This window comes from Tamandua tetradactyla, chromosome 11 (genome assembly GCF_023851605.1).
Source record: "Tamandua tetradactyla isolate mTamTet1 chromosome 11, mTamTet1.pri, whole genome shotgun sequence".
Lineage (NCBI taxonomy): Eukaryota > Metazoa > Chordata > Mammalia > Pilosa > Myrmecophagidae > Tamandua > Tamandua tetradactyla.
The window spans coordinates 55,672,177-55,699,978 of NC_135337.1; the positions used below are offsets into that span (position 1 = coordinate 55,672,177).

Here is a 27,802-nt window from a genome sequence, read left to right on the forward strand (position 1 = left end):
ACAAAGAAGTCCTGAAAGAATTTGATAACAAGAGACTGCCCCACAAGAATTACTAAACGGAGTTCTGTCAACTGAAGAAAAAAAGACAGGAGAACAGGAGAGGGAGCTCTGGAGGAGGGCACAGAATTGAAGAGTACAATTAAGGATAATTTAAATAAAACAAAGAAAATGAGGGGAAAGAATATATAGATCTGAGAAATAAAATAAAAAAGATAAGATGGTGGACTCAAGAAATGCCTTTTCAGTAATAACTTTGAATGTTACCAGACTAAATTTACCAATTTAAAGACACAGATTGGCAGAATGGATTAAGAAACATAATCCAGCTATATGCTGCTTACAAGAGACTCATCTTAGACACAAGGATACAAATAGATGGAAAGTGAAAGGATGGAAAAAGATTTTCCATGCAAGTTGTAACTAAAAGAAAGCAGGAGTAGCTACGCTAACATTGGACAAAATAGACTTTAAATATAAAGACATCACAAGAGACAAAGAAGGACACTCTATACTAATTAAAGGGTCAGTTCACCAAGAAGATATAACAATCATAAATGTTTATGCTCCCAATCAAGGAGCTCCAAAGTACATGAAACAGACATTGGCAAAACTGAAGGGAGTGATAAATGTTTCAACAATAATAGCAGGCCACTTCACTACATCACTTTCCTCTATAGATAGAACAACCAGGCAGAAAATAAACAAAGAAATAGAGAAGTTAAATTACTTGATAAATGAATTAGACCTAACAGACATATGTAGGTCATTGCACCCCAAAGCACAAGGTTATATATTCTTCTCTAGTGCTCATGGAACATTTTCTAGGTTAAATCATATGCTGAGGCACAAAACAGGTCTTTATAAATTGAAAAATATTGAAATTATTCAAAGCACTTTCTTTGATCATGATGGGATGAAGCTGGATCTCAATGACCACCAAAGAAAAGAACATTCACAAATATATGGAGATTAAATAACACACTCTTAAACAACCAGTGGGTGAAAGAAGAAATTACTAGAGAAATCAGTAGCTATCTGGAGATGAAGGAAATTGAGAACACAACTTATCAGCATGGCAAAGGCTGTGCTGAGAGGGAAATTTCTTGCCTTAAATGCCTATATTAAAAGATAAGAAAGAGCAAAAATCAAGGATATAATAGCAAACCTGGAAGAACTTGAAAAAGAATAGCAAACTAACCCCAAAGCAAATAGGAGAAGAGAAATAACAAAGATTAAAGCAGAGATAAATGAAAGGGAGAACAAAAGAACAATAGAAAGGATCAATAAAACCAAAAGTTGATTCTTTGAGAAAATCAATAAAATTGATGGGCCACTAGTAAAACTGTCAAAGAAAAAAAGAGAGAGGATGCAAATAAACAAAATGAGAAATGAGAAGGGGTGCATTACCACAGACCCTGAAGAAATAAAACAAATCATAAGAGGATACTATGAACAACTATACGCCAACAAACTAGGCCACTTAGATGAAATGGACAAATTTCTGGAGACACACAAACAAGCCACACTGACTCAGGAAGAAATAGAAGCTCTCAACACACCAATCACAAGTAAAGAGATTCAATCAGTCATCAAAAATCTTCCAAAAAGAAAAGTCCAGGGCCATATGACTTCACAGGGGAATTTTATCAAACATTCTAGAAAGAACTAACACCAATCCTGCTCGAACTGTTCCAAAAAATTGAGGAAAAAGGAACTCTACCTAGCTCATTTGATGAAGCTAATATCATTTAAATACCAAAGCCTGATAAAGATGCTATGAGAAAAGAAAAGTACAGGCCAATCTCCCTAATGAACATAAATACAGAAATTCTCAAAAAAATATTAACAAATCAAATACAGCAGCACATTAAGAGAATTATACACCATGACCAAGAGGGGTTTATATCAGGAATGCAAGGATGGTTCAACACAAGAAAATCAATTAATGTAATACAGCACTTTAACAAATCAAAACGGAAAAATCACATGGTCATCTTGATTGATGCTGAAAAAGCTTTTGACAAAGTTCAGCATCCTTTTTTGATAAAAACACTCCAAAAGATAGGAATAAAAAAACACTCAATATGATAGAGGGAATATATGAAAAACTGATAGCCAGCATTGTACTCAATGGAGAGAGACTGAAAGCCTTCCCCCTAAGATCAGATACAAGAGAAGGATGCCCACTGTCACCACTATTATTCAACATTGTGCTAGAAGTTCTAGCTAGAGAAATCAGGCAGGACAAAGAAATAAAAGGCATCCAAATTGGAAAGGAAGAAATAACACTCTCATTATTGCAGATGATATACTGTACTTGGAAGATCCTGAGAAATCTGCAGCAAAGTTACCTGAGCTAATAAACAAACTCAGTAAGGTGGCGGAATATGAAATTAATGTGCGAAAATCGTAACATTTCTATACATAAGCAATGACCTAGCTAAGGAGTCAGTTAAGGACAAAATTCTATTCAAAATAGCAACTGAAATAATCAGCTACTTAGGAAAGAACTTAACTAGTTACGTAAAGGACTTGTACACAGAAAACTACGTAACATTGCTAAAAAACATCAAAGGAGACCTAAATAGGTGAAAAGACATTCCTTGCTCATGGATGGGAAAGCTAAATATAGTTAAGATGTCATATCTCCCCAAATTGATCTGCAGATTCAACACAGTACCAATCGATATTCCAACAACCTACTTCTGAAGATTTGGAAAGGTAACTACCAAATTCATCTGGAAGGGAAAGAGGCCCTGAATAGCTAAAGACATCCTAAAAAAGAAGAACAAAGTGGGAGGATTAACACTCCCTGACTTTAAAACTTATTATAAAGCTACACTGGTTAAAACAGCATGATATTGGCACAAAGACAGAAGCATTGGCCTACTGAATCGAATCAAGAGGGCAAAAATAGACCACCAAATCTATGGTCAACTGATTTTTGACAAGGCCTCTTAATCGTCTGAACTGGGACAAAATAGTCCTTTTAATAATTGGGTGTGGAAGAACTGGATATCAATAGCCATGCAAATGAAAGAGGACCTATATTTTACACCATACACAAAAATTAACTCAAAGTGGATCAAATACCTAAATATAAGAACTAGCATCATACAGCTTCTAGAAGAAAATGTACGGAAACATCTTCAAGACCTAGTAATAAGAGGTAGCTTCCTAAACTTTACACCCAAAGCACAAGCAACAAAAGAAAAAAATACATAAATGGGAACTCCTCAAAATCAAATGCTTCTGTACCTCAAGAGACTTTGTCAAAAAGGTGAAGAGGCAGCCAACTCAATGGGAGAAAATATTTGGAAATCACAAATCAGACAAAGGTTTGATTTCCTGTATACACAAAGAAATCATACAACTCAACACCAAAAGAACAAACATTCCAAATATAAAATGGGCTAAAGATAGAAATAGGCATTTTTTGTGAAGAGCAAATACATATGGCCCAAAAGCACATGAAGAAATGTTCATTTTCACTGGCTATAAGGGAAATGCAGATCAAGACTACAATGAGATACCATCTAACACCTATAAGAATGGCTGCTATTAAACAAACAGGAAACTAAAAATGTTGGAGAGGATGTGGAGAAACTGGGACACTTATGCATTGCTGGTTGGAATATATAATGGTGCAGCCACTATGGAAGACTGTTTGGCAGTTCCTTACAAAACTAAATATCGAGTTGCCCTATGACCCAGCAATAACACTACTTGGTATATACCAAGAAGAGCTGAAAGCAGTGACAGAAATAGGCACTTGCACACTGATGTTCATAGCAGCATTATTCACAATCACCAAAAGATGGAAACAAACCAAATGTCCATCAACAGCAAGTGGATCAACAAAATGTGGTATATACATACAATGGAATATTATGCAGCAGTAAGAGAAAATGATGTCCTGAAGCACGTGGCAAGATGGATGAGCCTTGAGGACATAATGCTGAGTGGTTAGCCAGACACAAAAGGATAGATACTGTATGATTCCACTTTTATGACCAGCATAAAGGTGGGTGTAGGATGCACTGACAGAGAGTTAGATTGGCAAACGATGGTGTATACTTATGAATGAAGGTTGTGCTGCTGCAAAAAGGAACAAAGTCGTGAGGCATGCAATGATGTTAATGAACATGTGGGACATTTGGTGAGACAAAATAAGCCAGAAACAAATGAACAAGAATGGTATGGTTACCTTTAGAAAATGCTTATAAGAAAATAGGGGCCTAGATTGTAAGCTTTTACAATCTAGCAGACACATTAAATCCAGAAGGGTGATTATTATTTCTGGATTATGAGAAGCTGTTATATATATATAATTTGATACTTAGAGATAAAAACGAAGCTGAAACAGTTTGGGGTTAAAGTAATTCAGAACATAGGAGTAAGGAAGACAGTATCTTTATTTTAGAACCACACATATTCTTTGAGACCAATGAAAGTTAGGTTTATTTGATCTAGAACTGAAATTTTCTGTAGTGCATAAGTCTAATTCAAGATATGTGTATAGCTTATTTGAACAACTGAAACACAGGAAGCACAGAATAAGAAAGAGGCCCTTCAATCCTGTGTAGATTATTGTAATGACTGGAAATATCCTAGAGTATATTAAGCAAATAATCAAAAAGTATTTGCAAAGTCCCCTGAAGGAGGGCAGATAGACAATGGAACTATTAAACCTTACCATCAGAGAACCCCCTGAGTTATTTGTCAAACTTTAATGATACCCAAATCAATAGGCCGTGCCCTTGATCTTGGGGCTTATTCCTGTGAAGTTCATCTAGGTAGCAGAGAAGCTTAGAGTACCTGTAGGCATGCCTCAAAGTTACTTCTGGAGGACCTCTGTTTTTGCTCAGATATGGCCTCATTCTCTCTAAATAGAACTCTGCAAGGGAGATTTTTGCCCTCCCCCCATGTGGGACTTGACATCCAGGGGTGAAAGTCTCCCTGGCGATGTGGGAGAGGACTCCCAGGGTTGAGTCCAGTCCTGGCACTGTGGGATCAACAATTACATCCTTACCAAAAGGGGGAAAAGAAATGTAATTAATAAAGTATCAGTGGCAGAGAGAGTTCAAGTAGAGTCAAGAGGCTACTCTGGAGGTTGCTCTTGGACAAGCTTCAGGTAGACCTTGCTACCTATCATAACCTGCCAATCCCCAACCAGACCATTCCAGCCAGTCCTAAAAGAACACCTGGGGCAATATATAAGATTCCACAAGGGTTCTATGCACTAGAGTAACTTTCCAGAAACCTACAACCTCCAGATGGGTCCCTGATCAGATGAGTCCTGAAACCTAGCCCAGCCTCTCCAGAACATCAGATAGTTCCATCTCCCTACCCCATATTAGTGACAGAGCCTTCTAATATGAAAAGTTTAGAATTGCTATAGCCCAAACAACCCCAAAGAGAAGTATGGAAAGATCAAAGGTGGTGGTGGAATTATACATGGAAGATAGGACTTAACAAATGAATATGAATGCTGAATCATTAAATTGATATCTCTTCTAGTCTCCAATATTTTAGTGCAGCTAAAAGTAAAAACCTAAAATTGCGAAATTGCCACCCATGTCAAAGTCTGACATATGTTCTATAACTAATTGTTATGCTGTGCTTTGAAACTTATAGCTTTTTTTAATTATGTTATTGTTCACAACAAAAGAAGGGAAAAAAAAGTCGATTGTGATGGTAAAAAAGTATTTAAGCTCTCTAGTCTCTTATATTCTGGAGCAGCTAGAAGGAAAAATAGGAGAGGGTTGTATAGTAGCCAATGCAAACACTGGAATCTATCCTGTAATCACTTTTTGAAGAGTGCTTTGAAAGGTACTGCTTTTTTATTTCTTTGCCTTGTATATATGTTATACTATACAATAGAAAAAGTTAAAAAAAAAAAAGAACGGGGGAAAGATCAAAGGTAATGGTATGTTATACAGAGAAGTTCGAGTTTGACAAATGAGTATAAGGGCTGAATCACTATACTGATATTTCTTTTAGTTTCCAGTAACTTAGAGTAGCTAGAAGTAAAGACCTAACATTGTAGAATTGTAACCCATAACAAACTGTGAAATCTGTTCTACAACTAATTGTTTTGATGTACTTTGAAATTTATTGCTTTTTTGTATTTATGTTATTTTCACACACACAAAAAAAACGAGAGAAGGAGGAGTATCACAGAGAAGATATGCTTTAACAAATGAGTATGACTGCTGAAAAATTATATTTTGATATTTCTGTTGGTCTCAAGTCTCTTGGAGGCACTAGAAGAAAACCAAAAAATTATGGAACTGTAATTCATACCAAACTTTAAAATCTGTTCTATAACTACTTTTAAAATATACTTTTCAGTTTATTGCTGTTTTGTATATATGTTAAATTTCAAATAAAAAACATTAAAAAATTATGGTATAAAATAGTTTATCACCTGTTTTATATTCCACTCCAGTAGGAATAGTAATTCCTAGTAGTAATAGGAAGGAGAGGGCTTGCCTTTGAGAACCCAACCAGAAATTTCATGTATCACTCTGCTCATATCCTATTGGTTATAATTTAGTCACATGGTGCCAACTAGTTGCGTGTTATAGCTAGAAAAGAAGTCTTTATTCTGGGAAGGCATTTGACCTGCCAAAAATTTGGGAGGAAGTTTCTTTTACAAAGAAGAATGTGAGAACAGATTCTGGGGAGACAACTATCATTATCTGATACCCCATCAATTTGATACATACTTGATGCTTCAGTGTTAAAACTCTCATCCAAATATATACCTTCAACTCTGACCTTTTCCCTAAGCAACAGATTTATGTGTTTTTGCCTACCTCCACTTGTGTAGACATGAGGGTCTAAAATTTAGTGTATTAAAATATGATCTAACAACTTCTCTCTTATTTTCTTCCTATATTCTCTGTCTTGGATAGCAGCCCTGTCATCTACTCAGTTACTCAAGCAGCAACCTGAAATTTGTAGTCTTTTTAGATTTCCTCTTGTTCCTATATCTGACCAATTATTAATTCCTAAAAGAGCTCCTGAATTTATTTATCTTCCTCCATTTCCAAACAACATGTTTTATTTTTTATTAGGATTACTGAGATAGATGTGCTAAAAACACATGCTCTTTGTTGCTAGAGTGATCTTCCAGAAATATATGCTCAATAACTAAAATATGTAGAGCACTTACTATGCATCAGGTACTGTTTTAAGCACTTTACATTTAACAGTCTATTTTTACTATCACAGTAATCCTGTGAGGTAGGTTCTTTTAGTTTATCCATTATAAACACAGTTGACTAAACTGAGGCAAAAGAGAATAAAAAACAAAAGAATAAAAGTAATTAGTTCAATATCAGCTAGAATTGGCCAGCTAGAATTTGACCAGTCTGATTCTATAGTTTGTCTTGTAACCACAATGTTATACCGTGTAAAATACTTGAATGTCTGTTGCTTCTCTGAGTAAAATACAGTCTACTTAGTACATAAAACCCTTCCAGATTACCTCTTCACTGCTCTGTCTTGCCACTTATTCTCACCTTTTGCTGCTTTCCCTTAGTGTCTGCTACCTGTATTAACTGGCTACACTCCGCTTACAGTTTCCCTGAACATGATGCTTTTTCTTACCATTGTGCTTTCTCCCATTTCCTTCAGCTGGTTAATTTGCTAACTTACTTCTGTATTCGTCAGCGTAAGAGGAACTAATTCTGACTTATCTTTTTGGCTCCCCTAGTTTGGATTAGAAATATCTTTTTCATGCATTTATGTCATCCTCTACATTCCCCCATTTTAGCCTCTGTAACCCTGGATTATAATAACCTATCTTTTGTGTGTCTCCTTCAAGCTTCTCAAGGGTAAAAAAATGCTGTCTTTGTATTGCCTAATGCTCAAAAACTGTTGGTTTTCTCTCTTCCCATGTCTTCTGCTGTTTCAAAGATCATCAGTGAATCAACAAAACCTATAGCCATCCCCTCCCCCCACCCAAGAATCTGGTTTTATTAAATCCACAGAAGTAAAAACCATATTGTGAGGGGCTGGGGTACAGGGCTACCAGGAAGTAGGAGCCAAGCCACCAGGATGGGGAAACAGGACAGAGAACAAAGCCAGGCCAAGCTGGCCATGGGGTCCCAGGCCTCAGAGGCCATCACTGGAGCCACCAGGCAGCTCTGGGTCTCCCCCATAGCCATTTTTAAGGCTTCTTTCTCTTAAAGTCTATGTAGACTGATACTGAAAAGTCTTTTCTTTTAGTTTCCTTGATACTTGATGCTGATTTCTCTTTTTTCATCATTGATTACCTTTTGGCTCCTTTCTCTCTTCTTTCTTTCCTAATGTATATAATTTACCAGCCCTCTGCTTTCTTTCTTTCTTTTTTTTTTTCCTCTGCTTTCTTAATATTTTTGCTCTAGTCAGAAAATTCCTTAATCTTCTGATTTCTTTCCTTTTCTTTCTGTTCTGCCATGTAGGAACTTCCCAGTGTATAAGTTACTATTTACTGAACTCTTTATTGTATGTCAGGCATTAAGCTCTTTTTACATATGCTTTCCTTTAATTCTTGCAGGTAACAATATTCTAATTATGCAAGTGTATTAAGTTGACACAGCAGAGAGACTATAATTTGCCCAAACTCACTTTAGCACCAGACAGTGGAGCTGGGATTCTAACTCAATTTCATGTCTTCAAAATCCTTGCTTTTAACAACTCTAATATACTGTTTAGTAGCATCTTGTACTCAATATATCCAAAACTGTAGTCTGAATGAGACCCTGGTGTACTCTCTATTTAACCAGTCTTTTTTACTTTTTGCCCTTTTGCTCCATAATGTCCTGTTACTTTTTTCTTGCAATTTTCAATGTCCATTGCCATTCCTAGTTAAGTTCCTTATTTCCAGTTCTTCCTGTAGTGAGCCAAATTCATATTTAACAAAGACAATGTACAAGTTTTAAAATTCATTTAAGACCTTTACCTTCTATTGTTGATTTCCCTTTTGAGATTTTCCCTAGTTCAATTAAGCCAATTTACTTGTGTGTTTCATTTTTTGTATATGAAATTCTCCTTTCCTAAATTTTTATTTTGATTTCACTTAAATTTGAGCTCTAATCCCAAGGTCTTTATTTATTGTGCATAGAATATTGCTCAATTTTCTACTCAGTTTTCTGTACTCTCAGTTGACCTTTAATCATATACTGTTTGTATTTCTGGTTACCTGTACATTCTGTATGTGTTTTTTCTTCCCAACTGAATTGTAAGCTCCTTGAAATTGGAGGTAGTTCTTATATTTTTGTATAGCACCCATGTTCAGTATCTAGTAGTATAATAAAATTCAGTAGATAGCTGAAACATTAAATGAATGATTTTATTACTTTGATCCTTATTGTAATTTGATTTTTAGAAAAAAGAATTACTAATATTACTGACAGAGCTTAAATTACCAAGGGGACTACACTGCAAGGAATCTCTTAAAGTATTTTATAGAAGAGATTAATTATATTGGTAGTTTGAATAGTTCATTGCATGTTTTAATTTTGTTTTTAAAGATATGACATTTACCTTCCCCCACTTTTTTTGTGCAGCCGATTCGAAGACAGTCCCTTAGTCCACCTCCTCAGAACACTATTACATGGGAAGAATATATATCTGCTGAAAACGGAAAGTAGGTTTGCTTTTGTGATTATGTATACTTTGTGTCTTAGGAAAAAAATTTATAAACGCTTATCAATCTTTTGGTGTAATTATTTTTTGAGAGAATTACTGTTATATTTTTATTTGAAATAATTATTTTTAATGACCTTTTAAAAATATGAATTAAGCTTGATGAATAAGAGGTAAATTCCAATTTATGGCACTTTTAAAACAAGGTTGTAGAGCCTTCTTTTTACATCTCTCCTGCCAGTTTACACATATCCCAAAACCTGTTGGACATTATTCTAAAGAAATATAATGTGGGGAATTGTTCAATGCAGTTACTTATATGAAATACCCTATTATATGATGAACTTTTGTATTCTATGATTATCCTGAGTTTTTATCATAATATAAGGTTTTTCAATATTTGTCTCCTCTTTGCCTTTCGAGCTAATTTCCTTTCATATTTCAGCCAATCCCAGATTATTTCTCACCATTCCTACTTTACAGGATTTTTTCTTAATGTTATATTACCAATACTTAGTAGAGTACTTCACACATAGTTCATGTTCAGTAAATATTTAATGAATAAAAGAATAATGAATGAATAAAGGATTCATTTTGAATGAATGAATGTGTAAATAAAAACTGTATTTTAGCCAACCATGTCAAGGTAAGTACAGATCTTTGTAGAAAATATTATTTTCTTTTGGTGGAGGATAAAATATTACCTAGCTCCCTTGCTTAGAAGTTGTCATGATTATTATTACTTGCTGGCTCATTATTACATTTTGGAGAAGTTAAAAAAATATCTTCATCCTAATGGTAAAGAATATATTTGGAATTTACCTCTGGTTCTTTAGTCTTCACATTACTTGTTTTGACTTGTAAAGGAGATTGAATTAAAGATATGCAATGCTATTTTAAATAATTTGTTTTCTATTAATTTGCTGTTTCTAAAAATAGTGATATTGAAGGTATATTTATTGTAAAATTAGTTGAGCTCTGATAATTTTTTCTGAACTTTTGCTCTTTACTATTTGATTATTTTTGCTACCTTTTCTCATTTCTTTTCATGTCTAACTCCCATTTTGCATAATTTTAATTTATTTTTATACACAGAGTAAGAAAACTTGAAATATTAACGAATGGTATTGGAAGATGATAGATTCTTCTTTAGAAAGAAGATAGATGTTGACAAATCTCCTAGCATTTCTTTTTTTCCCGCCCATTTTAGAGCTCCTCATCTGGGTAGAGAACTGGTGTGCAAAGAGAGTAAGAAAACATTTAAAGCCACAATAGCCATGAGCCAGGAATTTCCCTTAGGAATTGAGTTGTAAGTTTTTTTTTGTTTTTTTGTTTTCTAACTAATTATACATATTAATGAAAGAAGTTGCTAAACCCTAAAGAGTATAGTTATATTTGCATCTCAGTAGTACATCTGAGGCTTTTGAAATGTGAAGGCAAATAGCCATAGCTTTTTGTTCCTTTGATATATGCTGTCTTCTCCTGGAAATTTTCTGATTTACAAAAGTGTTAATATTTTATAATTTTCAGTAGCTAAATTTTGAATAATTTTTTACACTAAAAAAGTAATACATAAGCACAGGTTGGTTCTAAAAACAAAACTAACAGTATGAAAGTTTAGAGGACAAAAAGTGACAAGTTTACTTTCACTGCATTAATAGTTAATAACCGGTGTATTTTTATTTAGTCTGTTATCTATGCTTTTGCATTTTTTATAAAAAAAAAGAAATAGTCTATGTTCTGTAAGTTCTTACATTTTCTCTTTGAAAATGAGTGTTTCTAGGAGTTCTTATAGTAATTACATTTTGTCTATCTTTTTCTTTATTCCTTGTTATTTTATAGTGTGTATGTACTATCATTTGTTTTTTCATTTCCCTACTGATAAACTTTTGGTTGTTTATAGTTTGTCACATTATAAATAATAATGCAGTGAATATTTTAAATACATCCTTTCAAACTTCTACACACCAGATACTTCTTAAAAAAATTCATCTGGGAGAGATATTTGGAATGGAAAATGGGTTGCTAGAACTGAGTCTGACAGAACTGTACCTTCAGCTTCCTTTCTAAAACAGGGACTGATTTGAAGCTCTAGGGTATTTTCCCTACCTACATTCTTACCCTTAGAACCTGACCTAATACATTAAAAAAAAAATGTTAGAGAGCAGGTTAGGATCCATATTTTTCTACAAAGTCCATACAAGTAGCATTAACTGAGCTGTTTCTCTCACCCCCTCCTCATTGTCTTCCCCCATTAGATGCAAACTGTAGTTCATCTGTAGATAGGTCTCAGAAAATGTGGGGAGTCAGCCATACAGAAAATGTGCCATAATTCGTCATAGTTAGGACTTTACTGACTAAAAGATGCACTGATTTTATATTCTAATGAAGAAGAAAAATGTGGAAATTTGTAAGATGCCAGCAATTTTGGGAGTTAGGCTTGTATCAGAGATGTTAATATTTGAAAAAAAAAATGGGTATCTGAGACTTGATAAAATATAGCAGTTATAACTACTCAACCTGAAAGTTGTTAAAAGTAAAGGAAAAACGTAGTATGAAAAGCTAAATAAATAACTCATTCTAGAATAAAACATAAGTTAAAGAACAGAAGAAAATGCGCTATAAATGCTAAAGAAAAACATTAAAAACAAATATGTGAAATCAGTAAACCAGAGCACTCTAAGATGAGATGATAAAACAACAGAATGAAATGTAAAAGGAAATTGTAAAGCTAAGGAAGTAAAGAAAACTGAAACTTTGTATTATTACAAAGCAAATACATAAAAAACAACAGTGAACAGTATAACTGTGACTGAAAATTAAATTTGACAGTATGTGCATGCAGAGGAAGATATTAATAGAGAAGTAATAAAAATGGTCACATAAGGATCTTTGGTGTTCCTGAAATGGAAAACCTCCAAAATGTAACCAAAATAGTATTCAAATATGATGGGGAAAAATTTATCTGAAGCAGAGGACAATATGTAGGACTTTAAGCTCTAAGAAAAATCAATACAAAATGATTAGTAACAAGAATTATCCTGATTAAATTATTGAGCCTCAATTATTAATACAGAAATCTAAAGGCATACATGTAGAAAAGGCATATTATTTATTAGAGGGTTAAAAGTCATCTTGGCATTAACATTTTAATCATATCTTGGCATTTCTGAGGCAGAGTGTGATCTGATAGTGCATCTAACTAAGATGTCATTCAAAAGAATTTGAGAAATATAGTAGCCATGGACCTTTCTTTTTTTTCTTTTTACATTTTTTTAAAACAGTACATCTTTTTATATTAGAGAAGTTATGGCTTAACAGAACAACCATGCATAAAGTATAGTATTTACATACACCATCCTATTAATGGACCTTTTTGAAAGCAAAATATTGCTACTTGAAAATGAAATCCATCCAACCAAAAAATGAAAGAAGTTGTAGTATAATGACTAATGTGATACTGAATCCTAAGAAATATTCTGAAATTATGACTTTAGTTTGGAGAGAGAGATGGTATAACCGGAAATTTTATACGGCCAAATTCCCCTTTAAGTATTAACACAAAGAATACTCATTTCTTAAATCTAAACAAAATCAGGGAATACTGAGCACATGAGCCCTTCATGTAAAAAATTGACAATGAAATTCAGCCAACATATCATGACTCTAATAAAAGAGGTGAGGAATTTGTAGACTGCAGTAAGGGGAAAGGAGTAAGCATTGAATCCATTTAAATATAGAGACAACTAAAAAAAAAAACTAAGAATTATGGTTTGCCCTATTAAATTTAAAAGTTATAAACATTGACAGTAAAAAGAATACTAAAACAAAAAAATTAGAGGAAGAAGAAGGAAGTGTGATTCCCTCATCCTCAATAACTGGAAGTCAGTAATACTTCAAAGTCAGTAATACTTTGAAGCATGTAGTTTAAAAACAACATAAGGACCCAAAGAAATCAGTTTGAACAATGAAAACATTTTTTCTTCTATTTTTCAGATTACTGAATGTTTTAGAGGTAATCGCTCCCTTCAAGCACTTTAACAAGCTTAGAGAATTTGTTCAAATGAAGCTTCCTCCAGGTTTTCCTGTAAAACTAGGTAAGAGAAAAATGTTGATATATTTTTAGTGTATATTAGGAATATGGAGTTGTTTATAAACATATAATAAGAAATATACCTGAAAAAAAAAAACAGATTTCCTAATTGCTTACATTCTTGTTAAGTTATTCTTTAATTATATGCATTAATGCTCATGTATTGTTAAATATAAATTACTTGATGAAAGTTCTAATTCTAGTTGATTTAAATTAAATATAAGGAATATGAAGCTATTTTTTACAAGAGGGTATGGGTGAACTAATAGTACATTCTATTTATGTTTATAAAGTGAAATACTACACTCTGAGCTTAGGCTTAGATTTGATATATTACTTCAGGAGAACCTTCAAACACCATCCATCTACCCACTGTTTAATCAGTGCTACTATGTGCCAGATGGTTTTTTTGGAACTGGAGGCTGAGCAAAAGTCTCTGCCTGGCTTCTGGGTGTTTACACTCTAGTTGGAGAGACAAATTACAAAAATTTGGAAATTGTTAATACAGTTACATGTTTTCAAAATCAGTAGGAGCTTTAAATGCTGATTATGATTGAGCTCTCTGATTTGTTTCTTCTCTCATTTTGCTCAAAGGCTGAATTTGAATCTCTTTTATCAAATCCCCATTGTTTCCCCACTAATTACTCCTCTACTCTAAGTAGATGATTTTTGCTTTCTTTGTTATACAAAGAGAGACTCTCAATGAAAACTCCCTCATTTACTTTCAACTCCTTATAGAGACTTTCATGCTGTAAGCCCCATCTTTTCCTTCATCTTCCTGTCTCAGTAGAAGTGGTGCCCTTCTTCTTAGCTTGAATAATGTCTCCATTTGTATTATGGATCCATTTTCCTAGCTCCTTAGAATCTGTGCTCTAATAGTCACTCCATCTATCTGCCTTACATTCCATGCCCTTTCTCAACTGCCTTGACTGTTTGCCTTGTTCAGGTCTTTCCCGTTTTATAATTCAACCAACCAACCAACTAAATAAAATTATCTCTTTAACTCTACCCTATCCAAGCACTTGCCTTTAATTTTTGCTTTTGAAGCCAGTCTACTTGAAAGATGACTTTTATCCCTCCATTTTTACTTTCTATTTTTAATTATATTTGCATGGGGGAAGGTCAAGGGATATAAAGGGAAGCAAGGTTCTGTATTTAGACTGTTAAAGTGATGACACCAGGGGACTGTGATTACTTTGGGTATATATAATTTATATTTAGAGCAACCACTGTGAAAGCTCTATAAAGAGATACACTTAAAACCACTATGGATACATCAAAATGGGATTAAAAAAAAATCCCAGTAAGTCATATGGTAGCAGGAAACAGAAAACAGATAAGTGAAAAACAGAAATACAAAACAAAAAATAAAATGGCAAACTTAAACCCTAACATATAATTACATCAAATGTAAATGTTCTAAATAGATCAATGAAAGGACATAGATTGACAGAATGGATTAAAAACATGACTGAACCGTATGCTATCTCCAAGAAACTCACTTCAAATATAACAAAGTAGGTAAGTTGGAAAGCAAAAGGATAGAAAAAGATATATCATGCAAGCATTAATCAAAGGAAAACAAGACTGATTATTTTGATGTCAGATAAAGTATACTTTAGAGCAAGAAAATTACCAGAGACAAAAAGGTATGATATGATAAAATGGATCAATCCACCCAAAAGAAATAACAATCCTAAATGTGAATGCACCATCTATAGGACTGGAAGATAAGCGAGGCAAAAACTGAGAATGGAAGAACAGACAAACCCATAATTATAGTTGGAGACTTCAATACCTTCTCAATAATTAACAGAACTAGAGAGAAAATCAGCTAAGATATAGAACAACCCAGCACTACCATAAACCATGGGATCTAATTGTTATTTATAGAACAGTCCTACCTGACAAAGGCACATTCTTTCCAAGTGCCTATGGGACATGTACTAAGATATGCCATATCTTGGGCCATAGAACAAACTTCATGAAATATAAAAAGAATTGAGATCATATAGAACAGGTTCTCCAGCCATAGTGGACTCAAAACTACAAATTAATTACAGAAAGATAATGGGAAAGTCTCCAAACAGTTGGAAGCTAAACCGCCCTCTTCTGAATAACCAGTTGATTAAAGAAGAATTCTCAAGGGAAAAAAAATCATTGAACTGGACTTCCCGGAATATGGCAGACCAGAGTGGAGTGAGTTCACTCCTGTTCCATGAAACAAGATAGGAGATGGGGAGAAAATGCCCTGGACTGCAGGTCCGGGAGTATGCGTGGCCTAGGAGGGTCTGAGAGGAGGATCAGGAGAGAATGAGTAGGTCAGGTGACCGGGATCCCCACCGGCTGGGCAGCAGTGCACCCAGGAGGTGCAAGAGGAGGGAACTGACCCTCCTCCACTCCAGCCCGCACAGCTGCTGGCTGGGGAAACCTCCCCATGTGGTTGTAGTGGACAGCACCCACAGGGAGCCTGGAGGCTGGTGATTGTCCACCAGGGAGCATGCCTTGGGGTGGGGGGAGTTACCACCCAGTTGGGTGCAGGAAAAGCCAGCCCACATTCACCACTGGTCTGGCAGGCCCACCAGTGCTGCCAATCAGCTGATCCCCAACGTGCTGGTCGGTTCCCCAGTCCCCCAGCAGAGACCTGCCAACCAGCTTCCCCTGGCGGAGCAGCCCCTCTGCTGAAGCTGCCCCCCTGCTGAGTACCCTGACCTCCAGTCCCTCTGGCCAGGAGAGCTGGGGCTGAGGGAGGAGACTCAAGTACGCCCTCTGGTGGCCAAATGTGGTAAGTGCAAGTCGGCTGTACCAGACAGGGAGGGGAGAACTTGAGGGGGGAGGAGCCTTATGGTTGGCATCTGGGGAGAAGGGTAAGTGCATGCAAGCTAACTCCCCATCTGCCTCAGTATTTATTTTTTATTTTATTTTTATTATTTTTTTCTTAATATTTTTTTATTTTCTCCCCATTAAAACATATTCTTTCTCTACATTTTTATTAGTAATATATTTGTCCTTTTTGTTATTTTTTAAAATTTTTATAGATATTTTTACTCATTTTCTATTTTTTATTTTACATATTATTTCATATCAGTTATTATTATTTTTTCTTCCTCTGATGGGCACCAACCTGACTTCATTCCCAGTATATACTGGGTGTCTTCTTTTGATTCTGGTGCCTACTACTGTTGAGGTGTATTTTGTTGTGGTTCTTGTTTTTGTGGTTCATATTTTTATTATATTATTATTTTACTTTTTTATTATCTTTTTACTTCTTTTGTTTCTTGCTTTTTTTTTTTTTTCTGCATAGGCTAGGAGTCGAGCCTGGGTCTCCTGCGTGGTGGTCAGCCATTCTGAATACCTGTGCACCCTGGTCTAGCTTATAAATAGAGACTTAAGTTGAATTGTATCCTTTACATGAGATCCGGAACTTTATCTGGCAGAGAATAACCGACAAAGTGCAAAAGGAAGCATTCAGCAAAAACTAAGTAAATACAAAACTATAGAAAAGTGAAGGAAGTCAACTTGCAAAATAATCGTATCATGATAATCAAATGCCCTGAAACACAACAGAAAACCACAAAGCACACGAAGATCCAAGCAGAAATGGCCCAGAGGGGATACAGAATATGAAATAACTACTCAAGGTTATTTATAAAGAAATAAAGGATATTAGGAAGACACTAGAAGAGCATAAAGAAGAATTCAGAAGGTTAAATAGAAAAATAGATCTCACAGAAATGAAAGATATAGTAGACCAACTACAAAATATATGGGAGACACATGATAGCAGATTTGAAGAAGCAGAAGGAAGAATCAGTGAGCTAGATGATAGAACAACAGACCTAGAGCACACAGAAGAACAAATAGCAAGAAAGATGGATAGAATGCAACTGGATCTTAGGGAAATGATGGACAACAAGACATGCACAGATATTAGAGTTATTGGTGTCCCAGAAGAAGAGAAGAGAAAAGGGTTGGGAAAGTTAGTTGAAGGTATGACTGGAGAAAACTTCCTAACCCTTATAAAAGACATGAATATGCAAATCAAAGAGGCCCAGCGAACACCAAATAGAATAAATCCGAACAGGCTCACTCGAAGACAGATACTATTCTGACTTTCAGGTGTTGAAGAGAAACAGAAAGTGCTGAAAGCAGCATGAGAAGAGCAATCTACTAACTACAAGGGAAAGCACATAAGACTGATTTCATACTACTCAACAGACACCATGGAAGCAAGAGGCAGTGGTATGATATTTTTAAGATCTTCAATGAGAAACGCTTTCAACCAAGAATTCTTTATTCAGCCAAGTTATTCTTCAGAATTGAGGGATTAAAATCTTCAAAGACAAGGATTGAGAGAACTAGTCAACAAGAGACCAGCCCTACAAGAAATACTAATGGAAGCCCTGTCAGCTGATAAAAAAAGACAGGAGAGGGAGGTCTGGAGGAGGGCACAGAATTGAAGAATATGAATAAAGGTAATTTAAAGGAAAAGAGAGAGAGAAGGAAAATAATATACAGATCTGACAAATAAAAACTAAAGGACAAGATGGTAGAATCAAGAACTGCTTTTACAGTAATACTTTGTTAATGGACTAAATTCATGAATTAAAAGATACAAACTGACAGAATGGATCAAAAAACATAATCCATCTATATGCTGTTTCCATGAGATGCATCTTAAACTCAAGAACACAGTTAGATTGAAAGTGAAAGGATGGAAATAATCTTCTATGCAGGCTGTAACCAAAAGAAAGCAGGACTAGCTATACTAATAGCAGACAAAATAGACTTTAAATGTAAAGATGTCATAAGAGACAAGGAGGGACACTACATATTAATAAAAGGGACAATTCACCAGGAAGAAGTAAGAATCATTAATGTATATGCTCCCAATCAAGGAGCTCCAAAGTACACGAGGTACATATTGGAAAAACTGAATGGAGCTATAGATGTATCAACAGTAATAGTGGGAGACTTCAGCACACCACTCTTCACTATAGACAGAGCAACCACACAGAGTATCAACAAGGAAACAGACAACCTAAACAATAAAATAAATGAATTAGATCTAATAGACATACATAGATCATTATATCCCAAAACACCAGCATATACATTCTTCTCTAGCACACATGGAACTATCTGCAGGATAGATGATATACTGGGACATAAACTTTATAAATTTAATAAGATTGAAATTATCCCAAACACTTTCTCTGATCACAGTGGAATAAAGTTGGAAATTAATAATCACCAAAGAACCAGAGCTTCCACAAATATATGGAGATTAAACAACATACTCTTATATAAATCGTGGGTCAAGGAAGAAATTGCTAGAGAAGTCAGTAAATATCTGGAGATGAATGATAATGAGAATACAACATATTAAAACTTATGGGGTGCAGCAAAGGCAGTGCTGAGAGGGAAATTTATTGCCCTAAATGCCTATATTAAAAAACAAGAACAAGGGCAGGCCATGGTGGCTCAGGAGGCAGAGTTCTTGCCTCCCATGCTGGAGACCCAGGTTCGATTCCCAGTGCCTGCTCATGCAAAACAAAAAACAAAAAACCATTATAGAAAACAAGAATGAGCAAAACTTGAGGATTTCACTGCTCACCTGAAGAATTTAGAGAAAGAGCAGCACACTAACCTCAAAGCAAATAAAAGAAGAGAAATAATAAAGCAGAAATAAACATGCTGGAGAACAGTAAAGCAATAGAAAAAAACCAACAAAACTAAAAGCTGGTCTTGGAGAAAATTAATAAAATTGATTGTCCCCTAGCTAGACTAACAAAGAAGAAAAGAGAGAAGATACAAACAAAATCAGAAATGAGAAGGGGGTTGTTACCACAGATCATAAAGAAATAAAAAAAAATCATAAGATATAATATTATGAACAACTGTATACCAACAAACGACAACTTAGATGAAATGGACAAATTCCTAGAAACACACATGTATTAGTTAGGTTCTCTAGAGAAACAGAATCAACAGGAAATATCTGTAAATATAAAATTTATGAAAGTGTCTCATGTAACCCTGGAAACGTAGAGTCCAAAATCCGTAGGGCAGGCTGTGAAGCTGACGACTCCGATGGAGACTCTGGACAAACTCCACAGGAGAGGCTCACTGGCCAAAGCAGGAAAAGAGACCATCTCTTTTGAATCCTCCTTAAAAGCCTTCCATTGATTAGATTAAATGTCACTCATTGAAGAAGACACTCCCGTTGGCTGATTACAGATGGAATCAGCAGTGGATACAGCTGACATGATTATGATTTGATTCTATGAAATGTCTTCATAGCAACAGACAGGCCAGCACTTGCCCAACCAGACAAACGGGTACCACCACCTGGCCTAGTTGATACATGAACTTGACCATGAGAACACAAATTATCCATACTGACTTGCGAAGAAATAGAAGATCTCAACAAATCAATTACAAGTAAAGAGATCCAGTCAGTCATCAAAAATCTTCCCACAAAAAGAAACCCAGGACTTGATGGCTTCACAGGTGAATTTTATCAAACATTTGAAAACGGACTTTTATCAAACATTTCAAAAAGAACTAACACAAATCCTGCTCAAACTCTTCCAAAAAATTGAAGAAAAAGGAATGCTACCTCACTCATTTTATTAAGCTAACATCACTCTAATACCAAAATTGGATAAAGATGATAAAAGAAAACTACAGACCAATCTCCCTAATGAACATAGATGTGAAAATTCTTTACAAAATACTAGCAAATTGTATCCAATGCCACATTAAAAGAATTATACATCATGATCAAGTGGGATTCATACCAGGAATGCAAGGGTGTTCAACATAAGAAAATCAATGTAATATGCACATTGACGTATCAAAATGGAAAAATCACATGATTGTATCGATTGATGCTGAAAAAGCATTCGATAAAATCCAGCATCCTTTCCTGATAAAAACATTTCAAAAGTTAGGCATCAAAAGAAAGTTTCTCAGTATCATAAAGGGCATGTATGAAAAACGCATAGCCAGCATCAGACTTAATGGTGAGAAATTGAAAGCATTTCCCTTGAGATCAGGGATGAGACAAGGATGCCCATTGTTGCTACCATTATTCAACATTGTATTAGAAGTACTAGCTGGAACAATTTGACAGGAGAAAGAAATAAAAGGCATCCAAATAGGAAAGGAAGAAGTAAAGCTTTCACTGTTTGCAGGTGACATGATCTTATACTTAGAAACCCTGAGAAATCTACAGCAAAACTACCTGAGCTAATAAACAAATTCAGCAAAGTGGCAGGATATAAGATTAATGTACAAAAATCAGTAAATGCTTCTATACACAAGCAATGAGCTAGCTGAGGAGACAACGAAGGAAAAAATTCCATTAAGAGCAGCGACCAGAAGAATTAGGTATCTAGGAATAAGCCTAACCAAGGATGTCAAGGACTTATATTCAGAAGATTACAAACAATTGCTAAAAGAAAAAAAAATGACCTGAACAGATGGAAAGATATTCCATACTCATGGATAGGATGGTTGGATATCATCAAGATGTCAATTCTACCCAAAATGATCTACATATTCAATGCAATACCAATAGAAATCCCACAACATATCTTGAAGACTCAGAAAAACTGGGTATGGAAGGTGGGTGTATGGGTAAGTCAGTGGTTAGAATGTCCACCTTCCGTGTGGGAGACCTCGGTTTGATTCCTGGACCATGCATCCCCCCCCAAAAAAAAAATTATATGGAAGGGAAAGAGATCTCGAATGGCCAAAGATATCCTAAAAAAGAAGAGTGAACTGGAAGGTCTATTACTTCCTGACTTTAAAGCTTACTGTAAAGCCACAGTGGTGTAAACAGCATGGTACTGACACAGAGACAGAAGGAAGGACCAGTGGAATAGAATCCAGAGTGTAGATTCTGGATAAAATTTATGGACATTTGATCTTTGGTAAGGTCCCCAAATCCACTGAATTGGGACAGAGTAGTCTTTTCACTAAATGGGCATGGGAGAACTGGATTTCAATAGCCAAAAGAATGAAAGAGGATCCCTACCTTATACCCTATATAAAAATTAATTCAGAATGGATCAAAAACCTAAATGTTTAAAAGTCAGTACCATAAAACTTCTTTGAAAAAATGTAGGGAAACATCTTCAAGATCCAGTATTAGGAGGTAGCTTCTTAAACTTTACACCTAAAGCACAAGCTGTGAAAGATAAAATAGACAAATGAGAACTTCTTAAGATCAAGAGTTCTGTGCCCCAAAGGACTTTGTTAAGAAGGTGAAGAGGCAGCCAACTCAATGGAAGAAAATATTTGGAAACCACATATCGGATAAAGACTTCATATCCTGTGCACATAAAGAAATTATATAGCTCACCAACCAAAGAACAACTCAATTGTAAAATGGGCAGAGGAAATGAACAGGCATTTTTCTGAAGAGCAAATACATATGGTTAAAAAGCACATGAAGAGCTGCTCATCTTCATTGGCTATAAGGGAAATGCAAATTAAAATGACAATGAGATATCACCTCATACCTGTAAGAATGACTGTTATTAAACAAACAGTAAACTATAAATATTGGAAAGGATGTGAAGAAACTGGAACACTTATTCACTGTTGGTGGGAATGTACAATGGTTCAGCCGCTATGGAAGTCAGTTTGACGATTCCTCAGAAAACTAAATATTGAGTTGCCCTATGATGCAGCAATATCAATACTCAGTATATACCCAGAAGAGTTGAGGGCAGTGACACAAACAGAGATTGGCACGCCAATATTCATAGCTGCTCTATTCACAATTGAGAAGAGATGGAAACAATCCAGGTGCCCATCAATAGCCGAGTGGATAAATAAAATGTGGTGTATATATATATATATATATATATATATATATATATATATACACAATGGAATATTATGCAGCAACTAGACAAAGTGATGTCCTGAAACATATGACAACATGTATGAACCTTGAGAATGTAATGCTGAGTGAAATAAATCAGACACAAAAGGACAGCTACTGTAGATTCCGTTATTATGACTCTGATAAAGCTGCCAGTGTTTTGGAGCAAAAAGAAGGAAAAATATGAGATGAGGGCATGGTAGCCCATGACAAACTTGGGAACTGTCCTGTAGTTGCTTGTTGAAGTGTGCTTTGAAAATTATTGCTTTTTTTTTCTTTAATTCATATATATATACGAATTATATATATGTTATATATATTATATGTTATATATATGTTATATTTTTCAGCAACAACAAAAAGTTTTAAAAAATTGTAGGCAGTTATAGTAATATTAGGTAAAATAAATTCCTGAACTCAAGAATTTGAAAATATTTAGTAACATAGCTCACTACTATAGCAGAGTTGATATTTGTAATACCTTTTTTTTGTTGTTGGCATGGGCAGGCTCTGGGAATCGAACCTGGGTCTCTGACATTGCAGGCAAGAATTCTGCCACTGAGCCACCATTGCACTGCTCTGTAAATACCTTTTTACTTGATATTTTGAGGATGCACACAGTTTTGATAGTTAATCAAGTGTTATTTAAGATAAAGTTTAATATTTAGAATTCAGGAAACTCTGATATTTGTATCTATAGATTTTTTTCCTTCCTTGCTTTAATTTTAAACTGGTTTATGAAACATTGTACAAACAGGTTTTACAATGATTACTTAGGTTTTTTTTAATATGCTTATGGATTAGCTAACTAAGATATCCATTTCTGGTGGTTCTAAGTGATTTGTTTGTGTTCTTAAATAAAAAAAATTAAAAAAAATATATATAATTCCTTCTAGCCTCCAATGTTTTGGAACAGCTAAAAGGAAAAATCTGAGATGATGGTATAGCCCATGACAAACTCTGGGATCTGCCCTGTAACAAATTGTTGAAGAGTGCTTTGAAAACTATTACTTGTTTCTTTTTTTGCTTTGTATATATGTTACATTATACAATAAAAAAAGTTAAAAAGATGCATTAAACTGGATGAAAATGAGAATACAACACACCAAAAATTTTGGAATATTGCTAAACAGGTCTGAATAGGAATTTATAGCACTAAAAGCATACATTAAAAAAAAGAGGAAAAATCTCAAATCGGTATTTTAAGACCTCATGTCAAGAACCTAGAAATGGAAGAGCAAAGGAAACTCAAAACAAGGAGAGGAAGAAAATATTAAACTATAAGGATAGAAATCAATGAAATTGAAACCAGAAAAAATATGTAGAAAATAATGAAACGAAAAGCTGCCTTTTTGAAAAGATCAGTAAAATCGACAAAATTCTAGCAATTAAAAAAAAAGAGAAAAATGCAAATTACCTGAAACAGGCATGAAAGAAGAGGGTAACACCACAGGCTTTGAAGACAATCAAAAAGGTAATAACGGAGCACTTTGAACATCTCTACACATATAAATTTGACAACTTAGATGAAATGGGCCATTTCCTTGAAAAACACAAACTAGTATAGTTCACTCAATATGAAACAGATATTTTGAATAGCTGTATATCTATTAAGGCCCAGATAATTTCACTGGAGAGTTTTACCAAATGTTTAAAGAAAAATTAAATCTACACAATCTCTTCCAGAAGCTAGTATTACCCTGGTTCCAGACAGCACCAAAAACAAAAACTATAGACTAACATTCCTTGTATATATAGACACAAAAGTTCTTACCAAAACATTAGCCAATAGTATTTAACAATATATAAAAACAGTTAATACATCTTGACAAGGGGGATGTTCAAATTTGGTTCAATTTGAAAATCATTCTAATGCAATACACCATATTAACAGGCTACAGATGAAAAATTGTATGATTATATCAGTTAATGCAGAAAAAGAATTTGACAGAATTCAACATCCATTCATGATAAAAAGTCTCAGATAATTAGAAATGGAGAGGCACTTCCTCAAATTGATAGGGAACATCTATGGGAAATCCATAGCTAACATTATATTTAATGGTGAAAACTGAATGCTTTATCCCTAAGCTTGGGAAGGCAAGGACATGTGCTCTCAGTACTCTTCTTCAACATACAGCTGAAAGTTCTAGTCAGTGCGATAAGGCAAGAAATGGAAATTAAAGTCATACATTTTGGAAAGTAAGAAATTGAACTTAATTTGTAGATGACATGATTACATACTTAGAAAATCCCAAATATTCTACCAAAACAAAACAAAACAAAACAAAACAAAAAACTCCTAGAAGTTATAAGTGAGTTCAGCAAGGTCACAGGATACATGTTAAACATATAAAAGTCAGTTATATTTCTGTATAATAGAATTGAACATGTGGACACAAAAATTGAATATTAATTTATAATTAATTGCTCACACCAAAAAAGAAATACTTAGGTATAAAGGTAACAAAATACATACAGGACTTGTATGCTGAAAACTACAAAAAACTGATGAAGAATTCAAAGAGCTGCATACATATATTTGAACACTCAACATAGTAAAGATATCATTTCTCCCCAAATTGATAATGGGTTTAACACAATTCCTATCAAAATCAAGCAAGAGGGTTTTTTTGTAGATACAGATAACATTATTCTAAAATGTGTTTGGAAAGGCAAAGGTTTTAGAAACAAAAAGTTTACAACAATTTTGAAAAAAAAGTAAGTAGGAGGAATCAGTCTACTCAATTTTAAGACTTTTTATATAGCTACAGTAATAAAAACTGTGTGGGATTGGCAGAGAGAAAGACATAAAGATCAGGGAAACAAATAAGAGAAACCAGAAATTGATCCACACAAATATGCCAAACTGATTTTTTTTATTAGAGAAGTTGTAGGTTTACAGAGGTATCATGCATAAAGTACAAAGTTCCCATTTTTGCCCTATTAGCAACACTGCATTAATATGATACATTTGTTACAGTTGATAAAACAACATTTTAATAGTTGTGCTATTGACTCTATAGTTAATAGAGTCTATGGTTTACTTTAGGGTTCACTGAGTGTCTTGCACAGTCCTGTAAATTAAAAAAAAATGTTTGTGCTAGTTATATACATACCTAAAATTCTTCCACTTTAATTAACCGTAGTCAAATAAATAATCCATTGCTGATAATTATGTTCACAGTGTTGTGCTACCATCATCACCATCCATTACCAAAATTTTTCCATCATCCCAAATAGAAACTGTACAATTTAAGTATTAACACCCCACTCCTAACTCCCATCCCAGCCCCTGGTAACCTGTATTCTGACTCTGAATTGACTTGTTCAAATCATTTCAAATGAATGAGATCATACAATATTTGTCCTTTTGTGCCTGACTTACTTCACTCAACATTATGTCTTCAAGCTTCATTCATGCTGTTGCATGTATCAGAACTTCATTCCTTTTTGTGGCTGAATAATATTCAATTGTATGCCTAATGCCACATTTTGTTTATCCATTTTAGGTTGGTTAGGCACTTTGGTTGCTTCCATCTTTTGGCAATTGTGAGTAATGCTGCTATAAACATCAATGTGTAAATATCTGTTTGAGTCCCTTCTTTCACAGTTCTTTTGGGTATATACCTAAAAGAGAGATAGCTGGGTCATTTCTACACTTACCTTTCTGAGGAAATGCCAAACTATCTTCCAGAATGGCTGCACTATTTTATATTCCCACCAGTAATGAATGAGTGTTGCTGTTTCGCCACTATTTCTCCAACACTTGCAAATTTTTTTTTTTTTTTTAATAGTAGCAGTTCTAATGGGTATAAAATGGTATCTCGTGATTTTGATTTGCATTTCCCCTAATGGCTTAAGATGTTGCACATCATTGCATGTGCTTTTTGGTCACTTATGTATCTTCTTTGGATAAATGTCTATTCAAGCCTTTTGCCCATTTTTTAATTGGGTTTGATTTTTTGTTTTTGGGTTGAAAGATTTCTTTATATATTCTAGATACTAAACCCTCCTTGGATAAGTGATTTACAAGTATTTTTTCCCATTGTGTGGGTATTCTTTTCATTTTCATGATAAAGTCCTTTGATGCACAAAGATTTTTAATTTTGATTAAGTCTCTTCTGTCTTTGCTTGTGTTTGGGTATAAAGTCTAAGAAACACAAGATCTTGAAGGTATTTCCCTGAATTTTCTTCTAGGAATTTTAGTTTTGTTTCTTATATTTAGGTCTTTGATCCATTTTGAGTTGATTTATGATGTGAGGTCATGTCCTTTTGCTCTTTTCATGTGAACATCCAGTTTTCTCATCACCATTTGAAGAGACTATTCTTTCTCAATTGAGTGAACTTGACACCCTTGTCAAAAGTCATTGGACATAAACTGTGCAAACGAAATCATTGCCCTCCCCACTATGTAGGACATGACATCTAGGGGTGAAAGTTAACTCCTCTTAACTGTTGTCCCTCCCCCCATTATTTACCTCTGCTGTTGCTGTGGTAGTGCTGATGGTTTCCTTTTGAATATAGCTCATGGCATGCAATAGCAGTTTTCCCCCTGTACCCTGGACTTAAACACTCTTTATACAAGAATCCTATCTTTGAAGTAATATTTACGAGAACTCATTCATATTTCTAATTTAAGCCATTGGGACCCAACCCCTTTCAATCTTGTTATCTTCAATATGGTAATATTACTTATAGACCCACTAGAGAACCACCTTCACTCCTGTCTATTCCCTTACATTGGAGTTCAACCTCATTAGCTAATGGTTCACCATCTCTAGCGTCTATGTTTCTCTAAGTCCTCTGTCTTCTGTATTATAAGCCTCTGATTATACCTTTATGCCTGGTCATAAAAGCAGAATCATACAATTATCTATCCTTCTGTGTCTGGCTAACTTCACTCAGCATTATGTCCTCAAGGCTTATCCATCTTGTCATGTGCTTCAGGACATCATTTTGTCTTACTGCTGCATAATATTCCATCGTATGTATGTACCACATTTTGTTGATCCACTCATCTATTGATGGGCATTTGGTTTGTTTCCATCTTTTGGCGATTGTGAATAATGCTGCTATGAACATTGGTGTGTAAATGTTTGTCATTGCTTTCAGCTTTCTGGGTATATACCACTTAGTACTATTGCTGGGTCATAGGGCAACTCGATGTT

General features: G+C 34.6%; 1 protein-coding gene across 2 annotated transcripts in view; it reads left to right on the plus strand.

The window, feature by feature from the left end:
* The window catches only part of ANKRD13C (ankyrin repeat domain 13C), a 135,087-nt gene that overhangs the window by 103,603 nt on the left and 3,682 nt on the right, over positions 1 to 27,802 (plus strand). Inside the window, exons 10-12 of one of the 2 annotated variants that reach the window (XM_077120631.1) lie at positions 9,561 to 9,640; positions 10,850 to 10,948; positions 13,636 to 13,736. In XM_077120631.1, coding sequence (XP_076976746.1) covers positions 9,561 to 9,640; positions 10,850 to 10,948; positions 13,636 to 13,736 — 280 coding nt within the window. The remainder of the gene's footprint in view (positions 1 to 9,560; positions 9,641 to 10,849; positions 10,949 to 13,635; positions 13,737 to 27,802) is intronic. The other variant, XM_077120632.1, reaches the window with a different exon arrangement.